The sequence below is a fragment of the Dromiciops gliroides genome, chromosome 2, assembly GCF_019393635.1.
Source record: "Dromiciops gliroides isolate mDroGli1 chromosome 2, mDroGli1.pri, whole genome shotgun sequence".
In the NCBI taxonomy this organism is placed as follows: domain Eukaryota; kingdom Metazoa; phylum Chordata; class Mammalia; order Microbiotheria; family Microbiotheriidae; genus Dromiciops; species Dromiciops gliroides.
In genome coordinates this window covers 416,787,766-416,815,734 of record NC_057862.1, presented here as the reverse complement: position 1 = coordinate 416,815,734, position 27,969 = coordinate 416,787,766, and the positions used below count along the sequence as shown (strand labels likewise).

Below are 27,969 nucleotides of genomic sequence, written 5' to 3'. Positions count from 1 at the left end.
ATACCTAGACTTTGTGCGTGTCTCCCCTTCTGTGACAGTTCAGTGCCTCCTCTTGTATGTATTCCTCTAATTGGATGGCTGGCATCTTGGCTGCTCTGATCTCTTAACTCAGAATAAAGGCAATTAATGTCTCAAATGGTAAATTCTCATAATCCAAGTCTCATATGGATTTAACAATTGAGAATAATAATGACAGCAAAAAATATGAATTTGCTTTGACTCAGAATATAATATACAATATGCAATAATTCCAAATAATAACTTTTTTTAAGCTTAACAAACATAATACTTCTAGAATTAATTTACACTTGCCATGGCAACCAATTTACCAAGGAAATACTTTATAGAATTTGATCAAATAATCAGTTGGAAAAACAAACAATTTAGAATATGGGAGAACAATACTTCCAGAATTAATGTTGTATTATGAAATTAAAACCATTTTCCATTGGTTCAAAAATAGAGTGATAGTTGAATAGAACAAAATACACATGGAAGAATAAGAGCCAATGAAATTCAATAGTCCACATGTGCTGGTACTGGTTTTACGTGGGAGCAATAGAGCCACAAATCCTTCTCTCCGATTTTAATGGTAGTCAGAGTTGTTAGCAATACCTGGAAAGGACCTTCCCAAGCTGGTTGAGTACCACTAGTCTGCTGAAAATTTTTAATGTATACATTGTCTCCTGCTCTCAAATCACGTAAGGAGAAGTCAAAGGGGCCAGCCTGTACTGCTGCCCCTGCTTCGTGGAGTTCACATAGCCTCGCTTGTAATTCCTGTATATAGGAAGCAACAGTGGCATCTCCCCCCACCAATGATGTATATACTGGGGAAAAAGGTTTTGCTTGGGTAGGGGGATGGCCAAAAAGTATCTCAAAAGGTGGTTCTTCTCTTGGCCTGCTGTGCAAATAGAACAGTGCCAAGGGTAGAACATCAGGCCGCTTCAAATGAGTTTCAGTGCACAATTTGCCAGTCATACTCTTAAGCTCTTTATTCATACGTTGCACCTGGCTGAGCTTTGTGGGTGATAGGGTGTATGGAACTTTGGAGTTACTCCCAGGAAAGAATAAATTTGGGATGGAACACTATCAGCAAAATGTGTGTGCCTTTGTCAGAATCAATGTGGGCAGGTGGACCAAAGCAAGAAACAATCTCTTTAAGGAGAATTTTTGCAACAAAGGCAGCTGTGGCTCTGGAGCTGGGCAACGCCTCCATCCGAAGAGTTAATTGATCAACTATAACAAGACAAAATTTATAACGTCCTGCCTTAGGCATTGTGATATAATCAGTTTGTAAATGTTCAAAAGGTGTATGTGCTAAAGGAGCCCTCCATAAACTTTAGCTGGGAAGGCATGTTGATTGCAAGTTTGACAGGCTGGCAAGAGGCACAAACCCTAGAGACCATATTAGTAACTCCAGGGGCATTCCAAGCTCTTTTTACTGAGTCCACAGTTCCTTGTGTGCCAAAATGGCCTATTCTATGAATAGCTAGGCATACCTGGTGGTAGAAACTCCAGGGGAGAAGCGGCTTTCCCTCCGAAGTCACCCAGATCCCATTGACCTCTTTAGCCTTGAATTTCTTTTTCCATGTACCTGCTTCAGATTTATTGTAAGTAAGAGAAATAGAACCATCATCAGGAGATGAGAGGTTAAATAAATACATGTTCAGGGGCTTCCAAAGCAGCAAGCTTAGCAGCAGCAGCAGTTCACTTATTCCCTTTTGAGACAGGGTCACTTTTTTCCTATGTTAGCAGGACAATGAACAATAGCTAGAGCAGATGGAAGCTTCAAGGCAGATAAAAGATCTTTAATAAATTCTCCATTAGCAATGACTTTGCCAGCCCCTGTAATATTAATAATAGTCTCACATAAGCAATCTAAGTTATATATGTAAAATCATATTAAACATATTTCCATATTAGTCGTGTTGTGAAAGAAGAATCAGAACAAAAGGGAAAAACCACAAGAAAGAGAAAACAACCCCCCACCCCCCAGACAAATAAAGTGAAAATAGATGTTTCAATCTGCATTCAGACTCCATAGTTCTTTTTCTGGATATGGAGACCTTTTTCCATCATGAGTCTTTTGGAATTGTCTTTGATAATTGTATTGCTGGGAAGAGCTAAGTTTATCACAGTTGATTATCACACAGTGTTGTTGGTATTGTGTACAGTGTTCTCCAGGGTCAGCATCAATTCATGTAAGCCTTTCCAGGTTTTTTTAAAATCTTCCTGCTCATCATATCCTGTAGCACAGTAGTATTCCATTACATTCATATACTACAACTTCTTCAGCCATTCCCCAATTGATGGGCATCCCCTCAATTTACAATTCTTTCCCACCACAAAAAGAACTGCTATAATAAATATTTTTGTACATGTGGGTCCTTTTCCAGTTTTTATGGTCTCTTTGGGATACAGACCAGTTAGTGGTATTGTTGGGTTAAAGGGTTTGCAGAGTTTTTTAGCCCTTTGGGCATAGTTTCAAATTGTTCTCCAGAATTGTTGGATCAGTTCACAACTCCACCAACAATTCATTAGTGTTCCAATTTTTCCACATCTCCAACATTTATTATTTCCCTTTTCATTATATTAGCTAATCATCAGGTTTAGGTGTGAGGTAGTGCTGAAAAGGGTGACTGGGGAAGCTGTGTCATCAGGAATGAGGCAGGCTTCAGTAAATATAAGAAGATGAAATGAGTGAGAAAGGAAAAGGTTTAAGATGAAAGCAAGTTTGTTCCCTATGGAGCTGGCATTCCAGAGAGCACATTGGAAGGGTTTGGGTTGCTTTAGAGTGGGATGTTGTAGAGGTTAGGTTGAGGTAAAGGAAATAAGGGAATGTGGGTCAGAAAACATGGTTTGAACAATGACAGCTGAGAGTTATTACAGAATTTTTCTCATTTCTTTTTTTTTTTTTTGTGCGGGGCAATGGGGGTTAAGTGACTTGCCCAGGATCACACAGCTAGTAAGTGTCAAGTGTCTGAGGCCGGATTTGAACTCAAGAACTCCTGAATCCAGGGCCGGTGCTTTATCCACTGCGCCACCTAGCTGCCCCTCATTCTATTTTAAAAATTATTTTAATGGCTATTTAGGAAATATACCGAACCCTAATTATATTAAGAATTTGGTAAAAAAACCAACAAACCCACAACTTTCTGTCTAGAATCTTCTGCAAGAGTGTCTTTGTTATCATAGTTAGGATGGTGAAAAAGAGAGAGGGAGGATGTCTGTGTGCTTCGACCATCCATTTAGACTTACTCTCAAAAAATGCCCATATTTGGTAGAGTTACTCTGGGTGTCTGGCAGATAATTAGTGCTTGTTTGGGTTCAGAAACTTGACTTTTGTCAGTTTCCAGAGGAGTGATTAGATTATGGATGAGTGATTCACAGCAAATTTCCAGAGACCTTTGAGGTGCTGTACAATGTCAGTCCAACCTATTTCCAGCCTTATTTCACACAAACTCCTTAACATGCAATCCTTTGTTCTTCACTCTTCTACCTTTGTACATATGCACTCCTGTTATCTCTTTATGCAGTGTCCTCCTTCCCTATTTCTACTTCTTGAAATTCTTTTCTTTTCTTTAAGACTTAGCTCATGTGCCACTTCTTTCATGAAGCTTTCATCTCTCTCAAACTGAAATCCCATTTCTCTCTGGCCTCTTGTATGGATTCCTGTGCATATTAACTTGTGTACTTATAACATACACAGTGGTTTTTGGGGGTACGTGTCTTTTTACTAAGAATTAGCCGTGTAGTTTTTAAGAGTCCTAGGCTTGGAGTTAGGAAGACTAACTCTTTTTAAATCTTGCCTCTGACACTAACTGGTCAATTGACCATGGGCAAATCATTTAAAGGCTCCTAGTCTCCTAGTTCTGACCAACTCTGAGCAACTCTATAAATGGTTTGAGACATAATGACTGTACCAAAGAAATCACAGGTTAAACTAACTGATATGTCTCTTTCTCCATAGAAGATCATTAGCTCCTTTTTTTTTTTTTCTGGAGTAGTGAGAGTTAAGTAACTTGCCCAGGGTCACACACCTAGTAAATGTCAAGTGTCTGAATCTGGATTTGAACTCAGATCCTCCCGAATCCAGGGCCCATGCTTTATCTGCTGTGCCACCTAGCTGCCCCCATTAGCTCCTTTAAAGCAAAGATTGTGTTGTTTTCATCCATGTATCCTTAGTACTCTTTTTTTAATCATAAAAATATTTTATTTTTTCTAGTTACATGTAGAGGTAGTTTCCAACATTTGTTTTTATAAGATTTCTAGTTCCAAATTTTTCTTCCTTTCCTCCCACCTCCCAAAGATAGCAAGCAATCTGATATAGGTTATATATGTACAATCACATTAAACATATTTCTGAATTCGTCATGTTGTGAAAAAAGAATCAGAACAAAAGGGAAAAACCTCAAAAAATAAAACAAAACCCAAAAAAAGTAGAAACAGCGTGGTTCAATCTGCATCCAGATTCTACAGTTCTTTTTTCTGGATGTGGAGAGCATTTTCCATCATGAGTCCTTTGGAATTATTTTGGATCATTGTATTACTGAGAAGAGTTAAGTTAATCATCACACAATGTTGTGGATACTGTGTCTTAGTACTTTTCATATAGAAAATATTTAATAAATGCATTTTGAATTGAAGAGACAATTGATGAGTGAGAATGCTAATTTATTAACTTTGTGCTGAGAAATATAACTGCCAAAAGTACTGAAATATATATATATATACACATTATATATACACATTATATATACACATTATATATACATTATATATATATATACACACACACACACACATTTATATATATATATATATATATATATTTATATATATATATATGCTGGTTAGTGTGTTTTGGTTTTGTTTTTTTCTTTGTAGGTAAATTTATTTAGGAAACCAAATTTATTGTTTCTATATTTAGAATTAAAGTTCCAACTATTTAGTCTGGGATTCAGGGTCCTCCACAATCTGGCTGCCCTATCTTTCCAGCTTTATCTCCTTCCACTCTACACTCTAGTCAAACAGGGCTATTTATAATCTCCTATGTATGTTTCATCTTTTTCTACCTTTGTGCCTTTTTGCATTCCTGTGCCTTAAATGCCTTTCTCCCATGGCTGTCTGTTGAATTTCTAACCATCCTTTAAGACCTTACTTAAATACCACCTTTTTCATGAAGCCTTTTCTGATCCCCCCTCTTTCCCCCAAATCAGGAATTATTCATTCTTTCTTGGACCTGGCACAGCATTTTATGTCTCTCTCGTGAATGTTACCTTTTGTATTATAGCTATTCATGTCTGTTATATCTTTCTGATTAGATTATAAATTCTATGAGTACAGGGTCCATATCTTATTTGATTCAAATAAATTAATATTTAAGCTCTTAACTAAGTTTGAGAGGGGCCAATGGCTTATATATTAGATAAAAAACCTCATGCCTATACATTGTGAATGCTGTCATTGAGAAAAGAATCAGAAATTGCTAGACATCTTGAGTAATGAATAATATTACAGAATGTAATTCTCCACACCCATGGTACATCTGTCTCTACAAAGAAGGCAAGAAAGTCCAGCAGTACAATTCTATTTCTCTTAAAATGTTTATTTATATTAACTATGTTGTTGAACTTTATTATCATCTAATCTTACTACCTTAAAAAAAACCCAGCAAACGTGTCAGTTCTTTACTGCTGTCAGATCTTCCTTTATTTCTTGTACTCTGCTTTTTGTGAAGCTTCATTGTTTTGGGCATCATTAATATTAATTCATTGTTCTTTTCTTCTTATGCTTTTTTTGGGGGGGCAGGGCAATGAGGGTTAAGTGACTTGCCCAGGGTCACACAGCTAGTAAGTGTCAAGTGCCTGAGATCGGATTTGAACTCAGGTCCTCCTGAATCCAGGGTCAGTGCTCTATTCACTGTGCTACCTAGCTGACCCTGTGCCAAAATTTTAAAAAATTAATTGTAGACTATCTAATATATATCTTGTCAGAAACTTAGAATGATATATTTTTTAATGAATTCTTTAATTGTGTACATTTTAATGAATTTAAAAATTAATTCATTTTAATGAACTCTAATTATACACATATTTTTATATATTTTCAACTGATCTTTCTACTACAAAGGTGATATTATGTATGTAAATATATAACTATTGTCTTTCTATGTTATATAAGTATCATTTTTTTGTTTTGTTGAGGTACTAAAATATGCCTTCAGAATCTTCATGGATTAATGTTTAACTGTTTTATATTTATATCTTGTCTAGATCTGCCCTTGCTGCAGCCATTCTAGTGTCCACATTAACTGGACGGACTTTTGCTATTCCTCAGCCTAATCATCGATCACATTCTGAAAGTGATACAACATACCTGGAAGGAGATGGTGGTGTCATTGAGCCATATGCGACTGTAACTGAGTTTAGATCTGGGTAGCTTGATATTTTTATTTTTTATTCTTGTAACAGCTAACCCTAGGGGTTTTTTGTGGAAAATATTAATACTATAATTTTCATTACGGCAGATTGAAAGGAGGCTGGCCCCTTTTCCTCTCCAATATGGAGTTTCACCAGATAGCTGAATAAATAAATATTGGATGAAAGTAGAGCTCTTTTGTTAGCTCAGTTTACTTCAACAGTAATTACATTATAAGGATCTTTGCTAATTGCTTCAGATACATGTCAAGAAGTTTATATTCTGGTCTGGGGATTCAGCATGTATGGTGCAAGATTCAGTTGTAACCCCAGTGCTTAGCACAGTGCCTGGACAAAGGGGGAAGACTGGAGGGAGGAAAGACAGTTAAGAAGCTATTGCTATAGTCTGTTTGAAAGGTGAGAGTCCTTTTCTAGGTTGGTAATAGTGTCAGTGTAGAGGAGAGGACAGTTTGTTTTTCCCAAGCTCTGATATTGTTATTTAGTATTTTGTTTTTCCCCAATTACATGTAAAAACAATTTTTTTTTTGGATGAGGCAATTGGGGTTAAGTGACTTGCCCAGGGTCACACAGCTAGTAAGTGTCAAGTATCTGAGGCCAGATTTGAACTCGGGTCCTCCTGAATCTAGGGCTGGTGCTCTATCTACTGTGCCACCTAGCTGCCCCAAAACAAATTTTAACATCCATTTTAAAAACTTTGAATTCCAGATTCTCTCCCTTCTCCACCCCCCACCTTTGAGAAGGCAAGCAATTTCATATAGGTTATACATGGATAGTCATCTAAAACATTTCTATATTAGCCATGTTATGAAAGTGAACAGACAAAAAGATTTCAAGAAAAATAAAGTAAAAAAAAATTGTGTTTCAGTCTGTATTCAGACACCATCAGTTCTTTCTCTGGGGGATGGATAGCATTTGTCATCATAAGTCGAGAAGGGGACATTTGTAACCATTGTGAAGGAGAGTCAGTGGGCTTTGTCATTTGATTAGCTCACCTACTAAGAACAGAATTTTCCTTAAGATGGACCTTCATATTCCACTGAAAACTAAATATATTTTGTGCTTGGCACCAGAACCATTTGTTTAAGGCATGAGGAAAAAAAACCCCCAACCTTTATCATGGTCTGTTATTATTTAAATTTAGATAAATCTCATCAATTAGTCCTAGCAAATTTTCCTTAAACATTTTCTTCCTTCTTGGCATTCTTGGGCAAAGTTTTCTTATGCTTTAATAATTCTAGCTCATGGTAGATGTGGCCAAATTTGAGATTCCTGTAGATTTTGTTTCAAAATAAAGATATGAAGAATTATTTTCATGTAGTTTATGAAAATATATTAAGATTAGAATTTTTCTTTCTTACATATATTAACATTCTTAGATGCTTGTGGTATGAACTGTTTCCATAGACTGTTTTTCATTTTAGAATATGAAGTATCAGATTTGAAGTATTAGATGCTTTATTTTTAACTTTTAAAATATTATGCTTCCGTTTATAGACCAGAGTGGCTAGAAGAACAGGAAAAAAGATATTCTTTACCAGCCTTTAAAATGTCAGACTATAGTGAGGATGAAGATGAAGATGAAGATGAAGATGTTGAGCCATATCTCTCTGACGGTGATAGTAAACATGTTGAGCTAAGTACTCAGAAAAAAGAAAACAATTTTGAGGATGCTATTTATGCTGTTCCTCACCAAAATAACAAGGTATTTATTTCTTTCATCGTAGAGAATTTCTATACCCTGAAAACTTTTCTGTAGTGAGTTACTTACAGAATTGTTGGGCAGCTAGGTGGTGCAGTGGATAAAGCACCGGCCCTGGATTCAGGACTCCCTGAGTTCAAATCCGGTTTCAGACACTTGACACTTAACTAGCAGTGTGACCCTGGGCAAGTCACTTAACCCTCAATGCCCTGCAAAAAAAAAAAAAAAGAATTGTTAATTTGTTTTGTTATTGATGGTAATTTTTTTCAACATGAATTGCTTCCTTTTTAAAAATTATAAATGTAAACAAACAACAAAATCCCAACCATAAATTTCAGATTGCTCAAATTCTATTCTGAACTATACTGTCCATTCACATGTTTTTTTCTAATTAAATTTTATTTTCAAAGATCCTCATTTCCTTCCACCTTCCTTTCCCTCCTCCCCATCTTCCCAACTTTGAGAATTCAAGAAAAACCAAACCCCTTTTATAAACACGTATAGTAGAGCAAAACAAATTCCCATATGGGCCATATTAAAAAGATTTTTTTTTTTTTTTGGTGAGGCAGTTGGGGTTAAGTGACTTGCCCAGGGTCACACAGCTAGTAAGTGTCATGTGTCTGAGGCCGGATTTGAACTCAGGTCCTGAATCCAGGACCAGTGCTCTTTCCACTGTGCCACCTAGCTGCCCCTCAAAAGAATATTTGTACACATCATCGCAGTGATCACCTTTTGAATTCTGTTTCAGGCTCTTCAAAATTATTTCAAGTATTCATTTGACATAGTCTTAGACTATTTGTCATTGTGAAAGAATACATTTGTCATTTTTGTAAATATAGTATTCTGTCATGTTTACATATCACAGTTTGCTTAGTCAAACATTTTGTAAGGCATTTAGGGTGTTTTTCAAACTCTTTTTTTGTAATTGCTGTGAAATCTGAGATCATCAGTATTAATTAACTGAAACTTTACTACTTTAGTCTCCTAAATCAATGACTGAAGGTTAAACTTTTTTATGACTGTGTTACTTGTAATTAGTGCCCTGTTTTGTAGTAGGTGTTTGAAAAACATTAGGATTATCATCATAATAAAAGCTGATAGTTATACAGTATTTTACTGTATTATTTAAAAGTTTGTTTTTTTTTTTTAACAAATATTATCTTCTTTGATCCTCTATGAAGGATTTAGAAATGAAAGGGATGGGGAAATGGAGACCAAGAGAGTTTAAGTGACTTGATTAGATTACATCAACAGTATATAGCACAGTCCAGATTCAAACCAGTTCCTATGACTATAAATTCAGAATTTTTTGTCGTACCATGCTGATTGTTTTGATTTAATTCCTATCTTTTCTTCTCAATTTATATTTTCCACATAAAGTTAATAATATCGGGCTATTCTTTGTTACTCAAACCTAATTTTCTATTTACTGAGAATAGCTAAGTCATTCACAGTTGATCATCATAAAATATTGCTGTTACCACATACAACGTTCTCTTAGTTTTGCTCACTTCACTTTGCATCAGTTCATGTAAGTCTTCCTAGGTTTTTCTGAAAGCATCCTTCTGATCATTTCTTAGAGCATAATAGTACTCCATCGCAATCATCTACCATAACTTGTTTAGCCATTCCCCATTTGATGGGCAGCTCCTCAATTTCCACTTCTTTGCCAGCACAGAAGGAGCTGCTATAAATATTTTTGTACATATAGGTCTTTTTTCTTTTCTTTTTTTTCTTTTTTCTTTTTTCAAAAATCTCTTTGAGTATTGCTGGGTCAAAGGGTATGTACAGTTTTATAAATCTTTGGGCATAGTTTCAAATTGCTCTCTACAATAGTTAGATCAGTTCACAACTCTACCAACAGTTCATTAGTGTCCCAATTTTCCCACATCCCTATCAATATTTGTAATTTCCTTTACTGTCATTTTACCCAATCTGATAGATATAAGGTGATACTTCAGAATTGTTTTAATTTGCATTTCTCTAATCCATAGAGATTTAGAGCACTTTTTCATGACTATAGATAGCTTTTGTGCCTCTTTTATGTGAGATAGTTACCCCATTCTACTTCTTCCTTTCCCCTCCTCCTGGTGCATTCCTCTTTCTTAACCCTTAATTTTATTTTTTTAGATAATCATCCCATCACATTCAACTCAGACCTGTGCCCTCTGTCTATGCATATATCTTCTAACTGCCCTAATAGAGAAAGTTCTTAGGAGTTAAAAATATCATCTTCCCATGTAGGAATATAAACAGTTTAACCTTATTGAATCCCTTATGATTTCTCTTTCATGTTTACCTTTTTATGCTTCTCTTGAGTCTTTCTATTTCATTGAATGCTGATTTTTTTCCCCCTGAAGCATTATACTTATTTTTGCTGGGTGGGTGGTTCTTGGTTGTAATCCTAGGTCCTTGCTCTCTAGGATATGAATTTTCCAAGCTCCTGGTCTTTTAATGTAGGAGCTGCAAAATCTTGTGTTATACTGACTGTGGCTCCATGATATTTGAATTGTTTCTTTCTGGCTGCTTGTAGTATTTTCTCTTTGTCCTGGGAGCTCTGGAATTTGGTTATATTATTTCTGGGAGTTTTCATTTTGGGTTCTCTTTCAGGAAGTAATTGGTGACTTATTTCAATTTCTGTTTTGCCCTTTGGCTCTAGAATATCAGGGCAATTTTCCGTGATAATTTCTTGAAAGGTGATATCCAGACCCTCTTTAAGATTATTGCTTTCAGGTAGTGCAATAATTCTTTTTTTTTTTCCCCTGGCGAGGCAATTGGGGTTAAGTGACTTGCCCAAGGTCACACAGCTAGCAAGTGTTAAGTGTCTGAGGCCGGATTTAAACTCGGGTCCTCCTGAATCCAGGGCTGGTGTTTTAATCCAATAATTCTTAAACGATCTCTCCTGGATCTATTTTCCAGGTCAGTTGTTTTTCTAATGAGAGATTTCACATTTTCTGTATTTTTTAAAATTCTTTTTATTTGATTTGATTGTTTCTTGATGTGTCATGGAGGCATTAGCATCCAATTGCCCAATTCTAATTTTTTTTTTGGTGAGGCAATTGGGGTTAAGTGACTTGCCCAGGGTCACACAGTTGGTAAGTGTTAAGTGTCTGAGGTTGGATTTGAACTCAGCTCTTCCTGACTCCAGGGCCAGTGCTCTATCCACTGCACCACCTAGCTGCCCCCCCCCAACCCCCCAATTCTAATTTTTAAGGAATTATTTTCTTCAGTGGACTTTTCTACCTCCTTTTCCATGTGGTCAATTTTACTTTTTAAGGAGTTCTTCCTTTCAGTGAATTTTTGTGCCTCTTTTTCTATGTGGCCAATTCTGCTTTTTAAAGTATTCTTCTCCAGTTAATTTTGTACCTCTTTTTTCATTTAACCAATTTTGCTTTTCACAGTTGATCCTCATTAGATTTTTGTATCTCTTTTACCATTTGGCCTATTCTGTTTTTTAAGGTATTTTTTTTAAGGTATTTAAGTATTTTTTTTGTGTTTCCTTTACCAAGCTATTGATTTTTTTTTTCATGGTTTTCTTGTGTAAGTCCTTTATTTTCCCAGTTTTTCCTCTACCTCTCTTATTTGATGTTTCAAAACCCTTTTGAGTTCTTCTGTCAATTCTTTATGGGCCTGAGACAAATTTACATTTTTCTTCGACACTTTGCATGTAGTTGTTTTGACACTTTTTTCTATTGAGTTTGTGTTTTGATATTCCCTGTCATGATAATAACTTCATAACATCAGGTTCTTTTCTGTTATTTTCTCATATTATTTCTTGACTTTTAACTTGGGCTTTCTTCCCAGAGTGGAGGGGGCACTGTTGCAAGGTTCAGCTTTTTTGTGTTGCTGTTTTCAGAGACAGTTCTGGTGGTCTCTAAATTTTCAGTTCATTTGAGGTGGTATGATCTAAGGACAGCTGCGGTCCCTACTGTCCTGGCCTATGCTCTAGTCTTTGGGTGACCATAAGCACTTTTATGTGCCTTAGAACAGTGTTCAGGTTCCTGCTCCTTGTTCTTTCTTGCCTTGCGACTGCAACCTGAAACTGCTTATGGGCAGTGCAACAGAGTCCAGCATCCAACATCAACAAAGGGTCTTTTGTAATCACCTTCTGACAAGTTTTTTGACTCCCTTATGGTTTCTGGCCTGAGAGTTTCAGAAGCCACTGCCGCATATTTATTTGTTTCCAAGACTTGCTGCTGGCTTGCTGGGGTGCAGCCTGCAGAGTTGCAGCACACTTTGGACTGTGTTCCCTTCTTACCTTAGTGAGACAGACCTTTCCTGCCGACCTTCTAAGTTGTCTTTTGCTTGAAAATTGTTTCACCTTGCTCCTTTTCTGGTTCTGCCACTTCATAATTCATTTTGAGTTGTTATTTTAAACATTTTCTGAAGGGGAATTTGAGAAAGCTCAGGTGAGGGGCAGCTAGGTGGCGCAGTGGATAAAGCACCAGCCCTGGAGTCAGGAGGACCCGAGTTCAAATCCGGCCTTGGACACTTGACACGTACTAGCTGTGTGACCCTAGGCAAGTCACTTAACCCCATTTGCCTCACCAAAAAAACAAAACACAAAAAGAAAGAAAAAGAAAGAGAGAGCTCAGGTGAGTCCCTGACTTTACTCTGCCATCTTGGCTCTACCATAATCTAGTCGTCATTTCAGAGTGGAACTTGAACTTTATCAGGAAGTTTTGTTTTGACTTTGACCGTTTAGACTTCTCTCTAGTTGTTTGAAATGAAATTTTTTGAGGACTGTTAGGGCTAGGGAAGGAAACTTGACTGTATAATGTTTTGTTCTGTTTTTTTTTTTGTTTTTTTTTTTTGCAGGGCAATGGGGGTTAAGTGACTTGCCCAGGGTCATACAGCTAGTAAGTGTCAAATGTCTGAGGCCGGATTTGAACTCAGGTACTCCTGAATCCAGGGCCGGTGCTTTATCCACTGCGCCACCTAGCTGCCCCCTTGTTCTGTTTTTTTAATGGGGCAATGAGGGTTAAGTGACTTGCCCAAGGTCACACAGGTAGTGTCAAGTGTCTGAGTCTGGATTTGAACTCAGGTGCTCTTGAATCCAAGGCCAGTGCTTTTTCCACTGAGCCACCTAGCTGCCCCTGACTGTATAATGTTCAGTGCCTTCTCATTAGCCTCTTGTAATCATTGCTATGATATAAAATCTATGCTTTCAGTCGTTCAGCTATTAAGTATTCACCTCTTACTTTGTTCTTAAAGAAGCCCTGGTACCTGCCTTTTATTTATTTATTTTTTATTCAGCAGATATTTATTAAGCACTTACAGGGTGCCCAGGCATTGAACCAGTCTCTGGAAACAAACAAAAATGGTCTCAAGGAATTTACATTCTCGGAAAGAAGAAGGGATAACATGTACATTGAAAATTAAATATAAATAGATACAAAGTAATTTCTAGGGGGAAAGTACCAGAAAATGGGGACAGGGAAGCAGTTCAGGGAAGAAAGATCTTACACAGAAGCTGATACTGGGCTGAGTTTTGAGGAAAACTTAGGGTCTTAAGAGGGAGAGATGAAGAGAGGGCATTCTAAGCATGGGAAATGACTTGTAAGAATGGTGCCTGCTTTTTATAGAAATGACCAAAAAATCTTATTTAACCCTTATTTAAGGCACTGTAAGTGAAACTTCTTGTATTGTATTTAAATCTCTTAAACAGGGTAAAAAGTAACTGGTCATAGGGAATTACAATAGGAATTAGAAAAGGAAGGGATTATTATTATTATTTTTTTTTGCGGGGCAATGGGTGTTAAGTGACTTGCCCAGGGTCACACAACTAGTAAGTGTCAAGTATCTGAAGCCAGATTTGAACTCAGGTCCTCCTGAATCCAGGGCTGGTGCTCTATCCACTGTGCCACCTAGCTGCTCCCGGGTTAATTTTTAATATGTTAAGTTTGAGGCAGTGTGTAATATAGGAATGAAGTTCTGGTCAGAGGTTGGAGATAAAGGTTATGGCTAGAAGTTTCAATAAAACAAAAATAAATATTTTGATTCTTAAGTTATATGACAGCCAGAAAACTGTCTATTATGTTCAGTAAGAAAAAATAATTAACAGTGAAAAACCATGGTTCCTTCAAACTTCTGTTTTTAAGGACAGTAATATTTTAGCTGAAGTAAGACCCTATTCCTGATGATGATGATGATAGCTGGCATTTTATACAACACTTTAAGGTTTGAAAAGCACTTTACAGATATTATCTAACTTTATTCTCATGACAATTCCAGGATAAGTAAGTGTTATTATCATCCTCATTTTACAGATGAGGAAACTGAGGCTGAAATAAATTAAGCAGCTTGTCCAGGATCACTCAGCTTTGAAGTATCTGAGGCCACATTTGAACTCAGGTCTTCCTCTCAGTCCAGATGCAGCACTCTATCAACTGTGCCACATGGGTGCCTCAGATGTCAAACAGTTATAACACATGAAAAGTTTTTTTCTGAGCCTGTATTTCTTGCTCTGAAATGCAAAATGCATGAAATGTGAGCACATTTTAATTTTATTATGGGTACTAATAAATGTAAGGATAATAACATTACTTAAAAAGTTAGCCTGGACAATAGAATTTCAAATAAAATCCTAATTAATTTACTAATTGTTAATCCTTATTATTGGACTATAGTTAAATGTTTAATCAAGACCGTAACATTTTAATCACTGTGGCTGAATGTTTGAACTTATCAAGAAAGTGACTATTTGTCATCTTCTCTTCTAAGCATCTCCTTTTATATCTTAGATATGTTCTTGAAAATATTAATATAATTAATATTAGTAAGGTGAATTGCATTTTATATTACACTTGGTGGGGTTTGCTATTTGGTGTAATTCTATTCAAACCTCTTTACAGCAAATAATTATTTATAAGTATTTATTGAGAACATACAATATCTTGTACAAGGTCCAGTGATAGTCTTTTTGAGCCATTTACTTTGAAATAATTACTACAGAAACAAGACTCTATCCCAGTTCTATGGGAGGTTATAATCTAATAAGAGATATAAAACATGTTTATGAATGACAGTAATATAAGGTAGAAATACAGTAAGAGAAATATAAAGTAATGGTGTAGAGCAATTGGTAAGGCACCAAAGGGACATTTAAAATTTTTTTTCTATATAAATGTAGATTAAAATTTTTTTTTTTTTTGCGAGGCAATTGGGGTTGTGACTTGCCCAGGGTCACACAGCTAGTAAGTGTTAAGTGTCGGAGGCCAGATTTGAACTCAGGTCCTCCTGAATCCTGGGCCGGTGCTTTGTCTACTGCGCCACCTAGCTGCCCCCTAAATCTAGATTTTTAATATACAGTATTAAATTTACTTAAAATGATTTTTAAAAACAATTTGATTGTTCTTGTTTTCCCTGTTACCGAAGAGGACCATGACATCAGGGTGATGTCATGACTTGCACTGAATTGGATTTAAGTGAGGGAGGGTTGTGCAGGGTCACCAACCTTACTCTCTCCTCCAAAGCCATCTGTGTCCAGTGGCAAGATATATATCAGGACAACCGGAGATGGCCCCCAATGTTTAGGGCAATTGGGGTTAAGTGACTTGACCAGGGTCACAGAGCTAGTAAGTATTTGAGGTGAGATTTGAACTCAGGTCCTCTTGACTCCCAACAATTCGATTAGGCATCTAATAAAGCTATAGCCATAAAGTGATGTTATTTCACAACTTTTTTATGGGACATGGAAGAAACAGTGCTTTAAGCTATGTGATGTTATTTATGTTTATGACCTCCCATTTCATCTGTTATGCTTGTTTAATTTCAGTATGCTTTCTAGTCAGAGTTTTTAAAAAACACCTCTGTAATAGTTTGTCAGAGATAGTGAAGCATTTATTTCTTAGTTTATGTGTATAATTCTTATCTTTCTAGTAAATTTGTAAGCTGCTTGAGGGTGCTGGTTGTATCATACATACTTTTTTTTTTTACTAACAATGTTTGGCCTAGAAGTAGGCACAAAATTGTCACTACGTAGTTATTGAATTGTTGGATTGGGCATTGACCTATCAACATACTTAATTTGTCAATTTTCCTTGTTGTTATGATAAAGAATGACATCTTGCACAAAAGACTTATGTTATATCTGTTTGCTGTTATTTTAAATCTAGGACAAAGATACATTGCTTTTTAGAGCTTATACTGAAAAGGATGGAACTGCTTCTGAACAAGGTGAATTCTCAGATTTGGAAGTTGGGTCATTGCAAGTGAAAGGTAAGAAAATTTTTTTTTAATAAAGTATTTTATTTTTTTCTTGTTACATGTAAAGATAGTTCTCAACTTTTGTTTATACAAGCTTTCCAATTTCAGATTTTTCTCCCTCCCCCCTCCCCTAGACAGCAGGTAATCTGATATTGGTTATATATATATATATAATAACATTAAACATAAGAAATTTTTTTTAATGTAAAAAATTCCAGTCTAAAAGAAGTTTCTGTATTTGGAGGGGATAATATCTTTATTCATTTTGACTTTAGTTATATCACTATACCTAGGTACTTCTATTTAAAAGCAAAGAAACATTTTGAAATTGTTTAGCAATGCTAGTTTCTGTATTATTTTGCATTTTGGGGGTAGTACTTTCTTAGGAATTTCACCATCACTAAAAAGAAATGTTCTAGATAATGTATTGGTGTTATTACTTTTTATTTATTTATTGATTGATTGATTGATTGCGGGGCAATGAGGGTTAAGTGACTTGCCCAGGGTCACACAGCTAGTAAGTGTCAAGTGTCTGAGGCCGGTTTTGAACTCAGGTGCTCCTGAATCCAGGGCTGGTGCTTTATCCACTGCACCACCTAACTGCCCCTTTATTTATTTTAATGCTATTACTTTTTAAAGAGATAAAGGAATTCTCTTTAGGTTCAGTTCTAGCATATAAAGCATGTAGTAGATAAGGCAAAGTATTTATCAACACGAATTGTGGTAATTCACAAAAATTTGTGACATTTTTGCTGTATGCCCACCTATGTAACCAGATTTATTTGAACATGTTATTTCATGTAGTCAGATAATTTGATTCATAATATCAATTTCTTATTCTCCTCCAATACAAATACATTTTAAAACTTTTAAATCAGTCAAACCCAAGGTTTTTTTAATTAGTGTGGGAACAAATGTTGGCAACACAAGAAATGTAGAAAATTACCTGTGTGGTATTTTGAGGTCCTAGATAGGACCTGAAAAGGACTTGTGTTAGTTTAATCTTTTTTTTTTTTCTGTTTGAACATTGGGGCTTAGGAAAAGAAAGTATATGAATGATAGAGTTGTAGAATCTTCTCTCTCTTTTTTTTTTCCCCATGGCAATGTGGGTTAAGTGACTTGCCCAGGGTCACACAGCTAGTAAGTGTCAAGTATCTGAGGTTGGATTTGAACTCAGGTCCTCCTGAATCTAGGGCCAGTGCTTTATCCACTGTGCCACCTAGCTGCCCCCAGAGTCATAGAATCTTATTGAAAATTACTTCACAGGTGAGGACCTGCATAATGAATCTCCAATACAAGATTCTGGAGCATCAAACAGGTTCTTCCCAAGTATTGTGAGATGCACTATACCTTTTTCCTTCTGGTACCGAAGAAAAAATGAAGCCCCACGATCTCACAGAGAATTACATCAAGCATAGTGATGAGAGGGGTGCTACAAAATCCCCAGAGAAAAGATTAGCCCCAAACAATAAGCAGCTAGGGTCAGCCTGGACATAATCACTGGCATAAAGGATTGTAGCTAAGGGAGGATGGGGCGGGAATTTGTTTGATTGTATATATTTGTTAGAAAGTGTTTGTTTTTCCCCATGATCTAAGGGTTAGGGTCAGATTGAGGAGAGAAATAAAAATGAAAAAAAAATCAATAATAAAGAGCTCTAAGGTTTCTAAGACATAAGAGATGAGAGAGCAAAATTTTTTGGGGGGGGGCAGGGCAATGAGGGTTAAGTGAATTGCCCAAGGTCACATAGCTAGTATGTGTCAAGTGTCTGGGGTTAGATTTGAACTCGGGTTTTCCTGAATCCAGGGCTGGTGCTTTATCCACAGTGCCACTTAGCTGCCCCCACAAGATGATTATTATCAGTCTTTTGGAGCTATTAATAGGTCATTACATTGATATAGTTCTTAAGTGTTTTACATACACCTGGATGTCGAGAAGAACCTCCACTACATTCCTTGGGTGTGTTTCTTTTCTTTACTCTCCTGTCCACTACTGTAGTTCTGACCTTCATCATCTCTTGCTTGGATTCTTGTAATAGACTAATTGGTCTCCCCACTTCTAGATTGTTCCCTCTCTGACGATTCATTCACATAGCTGCCAAAATTCTTCTTAAGGCCTGATCTGACCATGCCACTTTCCTGCTCAATAACCCTCAATGATTTCTCATTACTTCTAGGATGAAACACAGTCTCAGCCTGACATTTATGTCCTTCTATAACTTGGTTCCAGCTTACCTTTCCAGCCATTTACTTCCTAACATGTTTCTATGCCTTTACTTAAGCTGTTTCCCTTGCCTAGAATGCATTCCATTCTCATCTTTGTCTCTCACAATTTTTATCTTCCTTTCAAGGCTCAGCTTTAGATGACACCTCCTTCTTGATGCCATGTAGAGCCACCTTTGTTATTTCCAGTTGTTAGTATATTCCCTTTCCATAAACTACCTCGACTTTACTTAGCTGTCTTCATGGTACAATGTAAGCATAATAGGCATTGACCTGCTTTTTTCTTTGTATTTATTAAACTTAGTGCTTTACCCTTAAAAGTATGCCCATAGAAAAGGTTCTTTGGAGTTAAAAAAATTGAATAGAAGAAATATTTCTGTAAGAAATCCATGTATTAGAGATTATGTAGTAGGGGGATTCATGGCTTGCATAATGGTTTAAACCAGATAGTTTTCAAGATTCCATCTAGTTTTGAAAGTCTGTGACTAACATCTGAGGCAGCTAGGTGGCTCAGTGGGTGGACTTCTGGGCCTGGAATTAAGACCTGAGTTCATTCCTTCTTCAGATACTTATTAGCTATGTGTTTGTTCCTGGGCAAGTCACTTAGCCTTTGCTTGACTCAGTTTCTTCAACTGTAAAATTAGGATAGTAATAGCACCTACCTTCCAGGGCACATGTGAAAGGACTGTATAAACACTGGCTATTATTGTTGTTTTCATTGTTGGCATTATTACCTAAGGTCTCAGATTGTATCTTTTGGGGTACTATGAAGACAAGTCATGTGCTAGTCCTTGGGGATGTGAAGGAACAGTTTATATTAATCCCTAAGGATTGCAGTTCATTGATGGGGTAATGATTTTCTAAGTGAACTTGACATCACAATTATTTCAGGTTAATATTTAGAAAAAATAGGTGACCTGACTTTTAATTAGTTTTTCAAATGTGGAATTTAAGGAGCAATACAGGGAAAACCCTTTTAAATTCAAAACCAAGAAAATCTATAGTATCTTAGTATAGTTGCTGTTGAAATCTAAAATATGAAATAAGTCCTGTTGTAATTAGAAGTAAGAGACATCCGGGGGTAGTGCAAAGAGCATTAGACAGGACTCATCCCACATTGGTCGCAAAGTAGCTATGTGATCTTGAACAAGCCCTTTCCCTACTCTGTTCCTTGCTTTTCTCATTCATAAAATCGAGGCGATTAAACTACATTATCTCTAAGATTCTATGATTCTGCAACACATTTTTAATATTTTGCCTATGGTATCCATTTAAATGAATAAGAGGCAGTGTGACATAGTGGTTAGAGTGCTTGACTTGGGGTCAAGACTTCTGTATTTTTTATTAATTAGCTCCGTGACCCTACATAAATCACTTAACATCTGTGTACCTTAGGCAATTCAGTGGACCTATCTGCTAGGTCATAGATGAGATAACATTTGCACTGGTAGAAGGAGTTCCCATATTGAGAGTTCTCTATCATGTTGCTTACAGCCTTTCCTGAATTAGCATCTGTCAAAATAAATATGTTAAAGAAGTGTTACTACCTCTGCAGAGATATGATTCAGTGTTGTTTTTTGACAGTAAAATGTCTTTATTTGTTGTTTTTAAAAGTTCTATTTTATTTTCTTTATCAAAAGGTAAACATCCCCTTCAGAATTTAAAGGTAAGGCTCTTATATAAATAATTTTAAAAGTTGTTAATTAACTTCCTACCCTAAGCATTAGATGCCTCTTATGGCTTGAAGGAATATATGGTTGATATTAGAGAATCTGATTTCACTGCATTCGTAACATTAAGAAATTTATTTTTCTTTAATTTTCATGGTGGAGGACAACTATTTCAGAATTGAAATGGTTAACTCAGTCTACATGATGAATATATAGCTTTAATGATAACTGTAATTTCCAAACCTGGAAATGTTTCTAACTTTCATTTACTTAGTAATACTTACCACATGGTACTGTTTTTTGGGGGTATTTTTTGCGGATCATTGGGGGTTAAGTGACTTGCCCAGGGTCACACAGCTAGTAAGTGTTAAGTGTCTAAGGCCGGATTTGAACTCAGGTCCTCCTGAATCCAGGGCTGGTGCTGTATGCACTGCGCCACCTAGTCGCCCCCCATGGTACTGTTTTAAAATGAGTTTATTTCTCAGAAAACCCATTTTATTAAGAACTTTTTAGTAAAAACTAGGAGCATAAACCATCCCAAAGAATATTACTAATGAAAAAGATTATTAAAATTCCAAAGTTTCACCAATTGTTGATCTTTTTTTTTTTTTTTATTTTGGTGGGGCATTGAGGGTTAAGTGACTTGCCCAGGGTCACACAGGTATTAAGTGTCAATTGTCTGAGGCTGGATTCGAACTCAGGTCCTCCTGAATCCAGGGCCGGTGTTTTATCCACTGCACTACCTAACTGCCCCTGATCTGGTTTTAAGAACACAGACTGAAGCATGCTATTTTTCACTTTCATTTTTTTTTCTTTTATTCATGGTTTCTTATACAAAATGTCTAATATGGCATTGTTTTACATAATTGCACATTATAACCTTTATCTGATTGCTTACCACCTTGAGGAAGGGGCAAAGGAGGGAGGGAAGGATGGATAAAAATTGGAATCCAAAATTATAAATAAAAATGTTTATTATTTTTTAAAAAGAATGTAACAGGGGCAGCTAGGTGGCGCAGTGGATAGAGCACCGGCCCTGGAGTCAGGAGTACCTGAGTTCAAATTGGGCCTCAGACACTTAACACTTACTAGCTGTGTGACCCTGGGCAAGTCACTTAACCCTTCACTTAAAAAAAAAAAAAAGAATGTAACCTCTGGAGTCTTAGAGTTCTTATCATTTTGTTTTTGTTTTTGGGTGAGGCAGTTGGGGTTAAGTGACTTGCCCGGGGTCACACAGCTAGTCAGTGTAAAGTGTCTGAGACCGGATTTGAACTCAGGTCCTTCTGAATCTAGGGCTGGTGCTCTATCCACTGTGCCACCTAGCTGCCCTGCCCCTTGGAATTCTTATCTTGAAGAACCACTCATGACATTTTGGTCTGAGTATACAGTCACTTGACTGACTCATAGAGGTGAGAAGGAAACCCTGTAAACTTGACTTGTACTCCCTTTTTTACTAATTAACAGGAAAATCCCTTTTTATGGTTAAAGATTTTTTTATCAGAAATATAGCATGTTAAAGTGCTCAAAGCTAAAATTAACTGTTAGCAATATAGTAAAAGTGAGAAAAGTTGGATCATAATAGGCATGGTTAAAAATGAACTTTATGGTTTGATGATTATGCTTCTTTGTCTTTTGTGGAAGAAATTGGGATTGTGTGTGTGTGTATAAAATAATTTTTTATTCTTTTCCCCTCAGGATGAAAAACTATCTGCTGAAAATGTCATTTTTGAAAAACCTCCGCTATCTCCAGGTAGTTGCCATTTGAGTGTTAATATAACTATAAATCTTACACCTAAAATCCCTAAGAATAATCTCAATTATCCCAAAGTAAGATGTTCTTTTATTATTTTATGTTTCTGTGCCCACAACTTCCTGCAGTTGGAACGTGGTAGCAAGGGGTTGGTATAACTCCTATCATAGTCAAGAAAGATAGTGTTTCTTTGTAGGGTGTGCTTAAATTTCAGGTGTCCAGGGTAAATATCAAGAGCCACTTTTTGGGGAGTTACTGTCTGTAACCCAGTTTGGGGTTATAGGTTATAGGTTATGTACAATTCTTTAAGAGAGCAGTTATTCATTTAGGTGATGTAACTAGTATTTCATGGTCTAGTGGCTCCTATTCATAGTTGATACTTCGCTGATTGCCTTAAGACTCATAATTCTGCATAGCCTCCTAAATAACATATAAAATTACTTAAAAGATTTTGACCTCAGTAGTTATATAGGAAAAGTCAAGTGAATGCAGAATGCTTATTATCTAGACCATGATGTTGGGCAAAGAGTTCATAGAGTTGGTGTGTTAGTATCTTGGACAGGCTCTACAGATGAAAAATAAACTGGGCCTAGAATTGAATAGATTATATTGCTTTTGGGAAATTGCTTATTACTTTCAATGATCCTTGGCTTCTCCTTGAAACAAAATCCTTTTTTTTTTAAACACTAACGTTCTTCTAGTAATGTTATATGAAAGACATTGAGTAATGAGATACCATGTTGTCCAGAGAATCAAACCTTCAAATCACCCAAAAGTCAATGGAAAGATGATGGGCATAAAAAACAGTATATTATGAATGAGAAACTGCACGCTCAAAGCAGCATGAAAGTTATTGTCAGATTGCTATATGAATAGAAAGGGAGGTGGGCCAATTATGTAGGAAGAGCATGAATTAATATTAACAAATGGATAACCAGTGTGCTGTTGGAACCTGTAAAATGTTGAGATCTAGAGAAAGGCCCTAGTACTTTAGGTGAGCCCTTGTGGAGGATTTATGGGTGACATGGCCAGAAATCACAATGGATGAAAAGACATGGGTGAGTTGTTATCTGAACTCTTGGGAAAGGAGTACCCAAATTAATGAGACCACAGATGCACTGAAGCAGTTATTAGTGTTTGAGAACAAAATTATTGGATTTGCAATTTTGAAAATATGACTTTAAAATATTAAAAAATTATGTACTTGCATTTAAAAAGTTGAGATATTTTTCTGTCATCCTGTTCGGAGGCAACGCAAGAATTAACTATCAAATAAACATAGGATAGGCAACCCCAACATAAAATCTTTTTTTTTTTTTTGGTCCAACATTAAATCTTAAATGAAAAGGGATACATAGTAAATTGTTTCCTCAAAAGTGGACTACTGTTTATTTAAAAAATATTCATGGAAGTAGATTTTTAAAACCCACAAAATACATACATGTGGTCTCAATTTTCAAATGAATTGTATTCCAGAAGTTTATTTCAGAGTCCTGTGTTAGAATTCTGTGATGCCAGCAAATTGACAAATAAGACAAAAGATGGGTACATTCAGTGTTATAAAGGTTGTGGAAAGATAGGACAATGATAAATGATGGAGCTGTGAATTAGTATAAACATTTTGGAAGGTATTTTGCAGTTATGCAAATAAAGTAACTAAAATGTCCATAAATTTTGACCCAGCTCTTATGGTGCGAGGCATATATCGTAGCCAATCATTGGTAAGAAGAAAGGCTCCACATACACCACAATGTTCATAATAGCACATTTTGTGGTAGTATAGAACTGGAAACAAAGTATATGCCCAGAATTCCAATGATAATTTACATCTACCTGGGACAGGGAAGATCTGGGGACAGTGTCTGTCCATTTGTGTCTGTATGGGCTAGGGACTTAGACTGAAGTGGAAAAGGAAGAGAACAGCTTCCTTAATGACCCCAGACTTCCCATGAAAATAAAGGCTCATCTTTTTTAATATGAACATTCTGTTGATGTTACTCTTTGGGAGCAAGATATAGTACAACTGTCTCCAAAAAACTGAAGAAGGCAATGGCAAGGCATATATGGTGGTTGTTTTTTTTTTTTTAAATTTGATTTATTGGGAACTTTGGCATAGATTGAGCAAGGAGGAGATGCAGTTTCTCCCTCCCTTGCTCCTGCCCTGCAGACTGTCTCACTTGCTCCTTTTTTGGGGGGTGGGGTGGGGTGAGGCAGTTGGTGTTAAGTGACTTGCCCAGGGTCACACAGCTAGTAAATGTCAAGTGTCTGAGGTTGGATTTGAACTCAGGTCCTCCTGAATCCAGGGCCAGTGCTTTATCCACTGTGCCACCTAACTGCCCCCATAGTTGTGAGGAGGCTGCAGCATATAACCATTGAAGTACTTTGATGAGCACTAAGAGTAAAAGATGCCATCAATAAAATGTATGCTAGGAAGAAAAGCTAAGACAGGCTTGCACAAAGGACAAGAGTATCGCCAGAGTACTGCTGGTCAGGAGAAAGGGATGCTGTCCTCTAGCATGTTGGGTGGATTCCTTGTGATGCTTTTATGTGGACAAGAGTTTCATAGGATGGAAGGGCAAGTGTGGAGGGCTTGTGATTGATATTGCTGGATCATAGATCAATTTGAATAATTGATACATGTATCTAAGTAGGGATTTTTCATATTTTTTGCATCACTCACCCCTTTGGCAGTCTGGTGAAGCCTGTGGGCTCCTTTTAGGAATAATGTTTTTAAATGCATAATATAACATACATGAATTTATAAAGAATACCAATTATATTGAAATATAGTTATCAAAATATTAAAAAACAAGTTCACAAATCTTAGGTTGAGAATCTCTGAATTCTAAGGCATATTTGTAGGTATAGAAAGGAACCAAACAGACTTTTTCTTTCTTTTTTTCCCCCCACATAAACATTTTATTATTTTTCCAGTTACATTTAGAGATAGTTTTCAATATTTGTCTTTATAATATTTCTAGTTTCCAATTTTTCTCCCTCCCTCCCTTCCCTCTCCCCTCCCCAAGACAGCAAGTAATCTGATATAGGCTATATATGTATAATCACATTAAACATATTTCTGCATTAGTCATCAAACAGACTTTTTCAAGTGATCATATAGAAGAGGAGATATTTCCTGTCACAGAAAATAAAGTATAGACAATGTGAAAAGCATTTGACTGACAAAAACAAAACATTCTTAAATGCTTCCTTCCAACAAGGTTTTTCCTAAGCACATGTCAAAATTATATAAGATTTCTTAAAAGAAATCACAAAAGATAAAAGCTTGTTCTACCCTCTGATTGCACATATCAAGTGAGCTATAAAATGTGGAGATAGACATGCCTCCAAAGGTATTTGCCACTGTCATGAAGTTGGAGGAGAAATTCACTAGAGATTATGAGGTCTCCTAGATGTTCCTGTTTATGAGTGATAATGTATTTATTTCATCAAGCCCTGTAACACTGTGGAAGATCCTAAGTGATGTTCACAGTCATTCAAAGGTATTTGGCCTAATCATCCACATAGGAAAAACCTAGTGTGTCTAGAACAGTAGTGTCAAACTCAGATAGGAGTGTGGGCCACTAAACCATGTATAAAGATTTTTGTCGGTAGCATTTTGACTTAGAAAAACATACATGTTTTTTCTGGTTTTTTTTAAGTGATGGATTTATTTTATTTTATTTTTTTAATCATAAAAGTATTTTATTATTTTCTAGTTACATGTAGAGATGGTTTTCAGCATTTGTTTTTATAAGATTTCTAGTTCCAAATTTTTGTCCCTTCCTCCCTTCCCTCCCCCTCCCCAAGAAGCAAGCAATCTGATATAGGTTATATATGTACAATCACATTAAACATATTTCTGCATTAGTCATGTTGTGAAAGAAGAATCAGAACAAAAGAGAAAAAACCTCAAAAAAGAAAAACAAAAAACAAACAAAGTAGAAACAGTATGGTTCAATCTGCATTCAGATTCCATAGTTCTTTTTTATGGATGTGGAGAGCATTTTCCTTCATGAGTTCTTTGGAATGATCTTGGATCATTGAATTGCTGAGGAGAGTTAAGTCTATCACAGTTGATCATCACACAATGTTGTTGATACTCTGTACCATATTCTTCTGGTTCTACTCATTTCACTCAGCATCAGTTCATGTAAGTCTTTCCAGGTTAGAAACACATATTTACATTTTTCTTTTTATTATTAAAATCATTAAATTCAGATAGGAACTACATTGGCCTTCACTTAGGGGTGTTGTGGGCTGCATGCAGCCCGCCCATGATAATGTATAATTGGATAGACAACCCCTAGAGGTCATTGATCAATTCAACTATTTGGATGAACACTGAAAGTAAACAGAGAACTGGGCCTGAAATTGAATAGACAGGAAAACTGAGAGCAAGTGTCATGAAACCTGGAGAGGAACCAGTGTCCAGGGCAAAAGGGTAGGCAGCAGGTTCAAATGCTGCTAAGACTGAAGAGACAGAACTAGCAGAAAGTAGTGCAGCAAGTGTCTCCATCAAATTTCCCCAAAACGGGTACACCAGATTTAATCCTAATGGGGAAATTCAAGGAAAAAAAGTCACAGTGAATCACTTTTCCAGCCCAAGTTGGTATAGGGATAGAGATAGATAGGTCTGCAGACACTGGGGACAGGGTCTTCCCAGGACAGAGTAGGAGAAGCAGAGCACTCCAGTTCAAGGAACGTGCCCTGTACCATGGCATGAGGAGGTCTGAGACCCATACTGGTACACAAGGGAACATGTGGTAACTGGCAGCATGGTTGCTCACTACTCAGTTCTGGGTCATAGATCCAGGGTAAAAGGAGCAGAGGAGGGGCAGCTAGATGGCACAGTGGATAGAGCACTGGCCCTGGAGTCAGGAGTACCTGAGTTCAAATCCGGCCTCAGACACTTAACACTTACTAGCTGTGTGACCCTGGGCAAGTCACTTGACCCCAATTGCCTCACTTTAAAAAAAAAAAAAGAAGGAGAGGACTTGGACATGGTTGTGATACGCTGAAATAGGGAGTATTATGGAGACCAAAGCTATGAGAGTTAAGAAAGCAGCAGCAGTGATGTGGCTCACCCCCCAAGAATGGAATTCTCAGTTCTAGCTTCTAGCCCCATCTGAAACCAGCAAAGGAATAAACAATATAGGAATTCTAGACCAAGGAGAAACTTGCAGCTATATTGCTATGAATTAGTAGAGCTTTCTAGCCAGCAGATAATGGCTAAGTCCAGTAGCAGTGTGTTGTGGCTTATACTCAAATCCAGAACTCAGTAGGGGCAATAATTAAGAATTTGTTTTGAATCAGATCACTTTGGGAAAAGTCAAAGCTTATAAGTACCTAGCCTGAGCTGTCCCTGGAGAGTCTGAAGTAATGTAACACTCCCCCCCTCCCCCACCCTGGGGCAATGGGGGTTAAGTGACTTGCCCAGGGTCACACAGCTAGTTAAGTGTCAAGTGTCTGAGGCTGGATTTGAACTCAGGTCCTCCTGACTCCAGGGCTGGTGCTCTATCCACTGCGCCACCTAGCTGCCCCACAGTAATGTAACACTTAATACCCCAAGCAGCAGTAGAACCAGCCCAGACCTCAAGCCTCCAGAATTGCCCAGAGCCTAGCTCTAACATTAATTCTGAAGTCAGGAAGTAGACTAGAAGAATGAGCAAACAAAAGAAGACTCTTACCATAAAAAGTCATTATGGTAGGGGCAGCTAGATGGCGCAGTGGATAGAGCACCGGCCCTGGAGTCAGGAGTACCTGAGTTCAAATCCGGCCTCAGACACTTAACACTTACTAGCTGTGTGACCCTGGGCAAGTCACTTAACCCCAATTGCCTCACTAAAAAAAAAAAAAAAAAAGGTCATTATGGTGACAGGAGCGCACAAGACATAAACCTAGAAGGGAATGACTCCAAACATCTATAAGCAAAATCTCAAAGAAAAACATAGCTTAGGGGCGTCTAGGTGGCGCAGTGGA

The 27,969-nt window shown here is 36.9% G+C and overlaps 1 protein-coding gene across 1 annotated transcript in view; it reads left to right on the top strand.

Annotated features, from left to right (window-relative positions):
• CEP89 (centrosomal protein 89) overlaps window positions 1-27,969 on the top strand; it is a 186,408-nt gene that overhangs the window by 9,524 nt on the left and 148,915 nt on the right. Inside the window, exons 3-7 of the mRNA XM_043986041.1 lie at window positions 6,276-6,437; window positions 7,935-8,142; window positions 16,257-16,359; window positions 20,208-20,233; window positions 21,933-21,987. Coding sequence (XP_043841976.1) covers window positions 6,276-6,437; window positions 7,935-8,142; window positions 16,257-16,359; window positions 20,208-20,233; window positions 21,933-21,987 — 554 coding nt within the window. The remainder of the gene's footprint in view (window positions 1-6,275; window positions 6,438-7,934; window positions 8,143-16,256; window positions 16,360-20,207; window positions 20,234-21,932; window positions 21,988-27,969) is intronic.